Raw genomic sequence first — 3,796 nt, 5'->3', positions numbered from 1 at the left:
ACTAAGTTTAATAATTGTGGCGGATCTACGTTATTAATCTTAAAGAGAACATTCAATCAAATCAAATATAGACTACGAACAATTATCTTTTCTTGATTAATCAACTTATCTAGATCTAAAGGCTGCCATTAAATTAAATCATTAGTGCGGTGGTTAGGGTTAGTTATACGGCGAATCCGTTGACTAATCAATATTAAAAAGAGATAAATATTTAGAATATAAATTGATATTTTGTTTCCATGATCAGTTCTGATTTCTATTAGTGAATATGTGCTTGCTATCAAGGTTTGTTATCTTGATAATTTTCTGATTTTATTTAATTTTACTTGATAGTTTTTTGTTTTTTTTTCTTTAGTCTAGATAAAATCCAAAACACCTCTAAGTTGCATTACATCTAGTATAAAAATCTAACTTGAACCTTTCTCATGAGATTGATCCCTTACTTACTCTATATTATCTTGTATGTTGTATTTTAAACTAAGGTAATTAATTTGTACAATCATGACATCGCAACAATAGTATCACAAGGGATTCTTTCGTTTGAACCACACCAATTGAGAGAGTTTATACTGGAAAATAATTTGATTTTCAATGAAATACTCTTAATTTTTTATATATATTTAATTAGTTATTATTTTTCTCTTTCTTTAAAATAATCAATGATAATATTGTAAAAAATATATATTTATGGCTCATGAAATTGAATTTTTATTTTTACTTTTGAACACATGCTTAGTTTTATATCCATTAATAATGAATTGATATATTTGTTAAATTTAAAAAAAATTATATTTAAAAAAATATTATTTATATAACAAGATTAAAACTAATATTTACTTATTTTTGAAATATTATCTTTTACATTTAACAAACATTTATAATATTTTTTTAAAAAATTATTAAAATTATCTCAACAAAAAAAAATTCGAATGTAATTGTTCTATTTTAAAAATAATATATTTTTTTTAATTTTAAAATTTATTTTTAACATTATTATTTTAAAATAATACAAAAACTCACAAAAAAATAATTAAAAATTAAAAATATAATTTAACAGTCATATAAAACAATGCATCAATTATTTTTTACAATATTTTTTATTTAAAAATACATTAAATAATATATTTTTATTTTTTAAAATTTATTTTTAACACCATCACATCAAAATAATCTAATTAAAAAAACAATATCACGAAAACAATACAAAACATCCCCTTCATATCGTTTTTTTCTTAAAAACAAATAAAAACGAGCCACCCAAATGAAAACGAAGCGTGCCTGTCTAATCTTGCTCCCTGTACACAGTCAGTTATTTGTTTGTACTTGGTAGCAGGAAAATATTAAAATCCATCCACCTGAAAAAAATTAATTATCACAAAACGACAACGTAAAAGCGCCCCGCTCCCCCGCCAAAAAAAAAAAAAATTCCAGAATCATCACCCCTGTCAACCAAGCATATCCTGATCTTGGCAGAGCTCTTTTCTTAGCCGCTGCGAGAAAAGCTTACAAGCATCCATACTCAAATCAACGGCAGCAGCTAATGCCACGAAAGCAGCTGCATCTTCAGTACAATTGACGTGCGGCACACCTACTTCCACGCCAAGTTTACTGCACTTCCCTTCTCCTTCCACGCTAGCCGACATTACAAACCCACTGTGCAAACAATTAGGCCACAATCCATAACCGTGATCGCCACTACCCCTCGGGCTACACACAGGAGAAGCCGAATTTTCCGGCGTGGTTCGTCCGTTTGAGCAGGCTCCTAAATCAATTACAAACTTGCCTCCTTTGTGCGAACTTAGTGTGCACTCGGCTAATAGAATACTGGCTGCGCTCATAGTGCCGTTTGTGTCAGGGATGAGTTCAAAACGGTAGCCAAGTCCATCAGACGAGCTGCGCTCGCGCCAAGACTCCAGCCGGCCCCATGGTTTCCATGTACCAGCTCCAGGGCGGAGGATGAGCCATGAACCAGGGTTCGAGCGGCTTACTCTGTCTGAACCACGTGAAGGTACGAATGGAGTAACCATTGAAGCTGCGGCAACTGGTGAGCCGGATAAGTCATGGACTGTTATTGACCAGCCTTTTCTTTCTTTCAGTGGTCTCTCTCTTTCGCTACCAAATGAACTTACCCAGCTCCTTGAGCTGCTGGGCTCCTCTTGCAATGATCTGGGCAAAAACAGAAACAAGTAACTCCACATTAATTAGCGAGCATAGCACGAAATAAGATAGGATAATAATCTCCAAAAAGATATATAATTAAGTTTTTAATCACCTAAAAAAACATGATCAGCTTGTATTAGTCTCTTTTTAATAAAAACAAGTTGGATTAAGAGATTAACAAATGCAGCGCTTTACTCTATTTTTTTTAAAAAAATTAATGCTTGATTTTACTAAAATTAAAATGCAAGATAAAACCCTAAAACAAACTAACATGGATCTCCGATTGCGGTCACCACCACCGGTGGTTCTAAGGCTGAATTTGCAAGTAAAAACAGGTTGCCTGATATTGCCTCGGATCTGAAACACTTGGGGACTGCACTCAGGTTCTCCGTCAAATTGAAAAACAAACCTTGGATCAGGCTCAGCTTTAACATTCAAATGAAATACAGCAGAGGAACTCTTTACACTCTCTTTTCCAATGGAAATCCATCCATTATGAAACGTAACACCTCTAGATTCCGTTCCCGCCAGATCCAAAGGTACAGAAACTTTCCCTAACAACCTCCCAGAGTTAACTCCACAAGTAGTGCCGAGGCGGCCAGTATAGAGAGAGATTTTGAGCTGGAGTTTGTTGGTGAAAATAGATTTGGCAACGAGCCGGTCGAGATCAGACTTGCTTAGGTGGAAAGTGGCAGCTACAGTTTGGAGCTGACCTTCAGGAAATTGAGAAGGAATGTAAGGAATGACAGCCGTTTGAAGAGGGAAGTTTTTGAGCTTGATTTTGCAAAAACAAGGAGAAGATGATGGGTGAACCACAGAGCGTGCAGGTTTTGAAGCGACAGGGATTTTTAAAGCCAGATTTCCTACTGTTAAGCGCACGAAAGGGCAAGGATCCATTATTGTTCTGCTCTTTGCCTTTCACTTTAAATACACAAACACAAAAGGGAGAAGGTGGGGGTGGTTTTAATTAGGCTTTTTAAAATTTGTTAGAAGAAGAAGAAGAAGAGGAGGAGGAGGAGGAGGAGGAGGTAGACCAGAGGTTAGCAGCAACAGGCTGGTGGAGTAGATGCGGGTAATGTGTGTAGAATGAAGAAGAGAGGCGTTGGGGTGCTTGCAGCAGTAGAGTGGAAATACAGCGGCCAGATGGAGATAGATTATTTCAGGAGAGTACAACGATGGAGGGGGAGATATTGGTTGAAAGAGAAGAAAAAACAAAAAAAAAGAGTGCTGCTGTGTACAGCCTGGCAATGATTGCCAGACTGACCGAATCTATCATCTATTTGAGTTAGTTTTTCTCTCTCATCCCTAACCTGACGTGATCAGCTACGATGTAGGCTCCCTTGTTCTTCTTCTTTTTCTTCTTCTTCTTTTTTTTTTTTTATTTTTTTTATTTCAAGTTTTTATCTGATAACGGAAATGACCCTGTGAAATTTTAAGAAATTTGGGGTTTTTTAATAGCCCGTTCGAGTATAATTATTATGTTTATTTTTTAAATTATTTTTTATTTAAAAATATATTTAAATAATATTTTTTTATTTTTTAAAAATTATTTTTAAGGTCAATCCATCAAAATAATAAAAAAATAAAAATAAAAAATTTAAATTTTTTTAAAAATATTTTTAAATCACAAAAACAA

The 3,796-nt window shown here is 34.0% G+C and overlaps 1 protein-coding gene across 1 annotated transcript; it reads right to left on the bottom strand.

Moving 5' to 3' along the window:
* Positions 1 to 1,204: 1,204 nt before the first annotated feature.
* Positions 1,205 to 3,394, bottom strand: LOC105116107 (uncharacterized). Its single transcript, XM_011013303.1, has 2 exons — positions 2,432 to 3,394; positions 1,205 to 2,166 (listed from the first exon to the last, which is right to left on the bottom strand). Exons 1-2 carry the CDS (start codon positions 3,055 to 3,057, stop codon positions 1,446 to 1,448), a joined length of 1,347 nt encoding a protein of 448 aa, XP_011011605.1. The 5' UTR covers positions 3,058 to 3,394; the 3' UTR covers positions 1,205 to 1,445.
* Positions 3,395 to 3,796: the final 402 nt, after the last annotated feature.

Source organism: Populus euphratica, unplaced genomic scaffold, assembly GCF_000495115.2.
Source record: "Populus euphratica unplaced genomic scaffold, PopEup_1.0 scaffold857.1, whole genome shotgun sequence".
In the NCBI taxonomy this organism is placed as follows: domain Eukaryota; kingdom Viridiplantae; phylum Streptophyta; class Magnoliopsida; order Malpighiales; family Salicaceae; genus Populus; species Populus euphratica.
Note: the sequence above shows the minus strand (reverse complement) of the source record. Positions and strands in the feature narration are given on the sequence as shown.

Bases quoted from the DNA above. Each gene is read 5' to 3' on its own strand.
- LOC105116107 (XM_011013303.1), bottom strand. From the start codon at position 3,057: ATGGATCCTTGCCCTTTCGTGCGCTTAACAGTAGGAAATCTGGCTTTA. The intron at 2,167-2,431 runs GTTAGTTTGTTT...GTTTTTGCCCAG, and splicing joins GACCGCAATCGGAGATCCAT to ATCATTGCAAGAGGAGCCCA.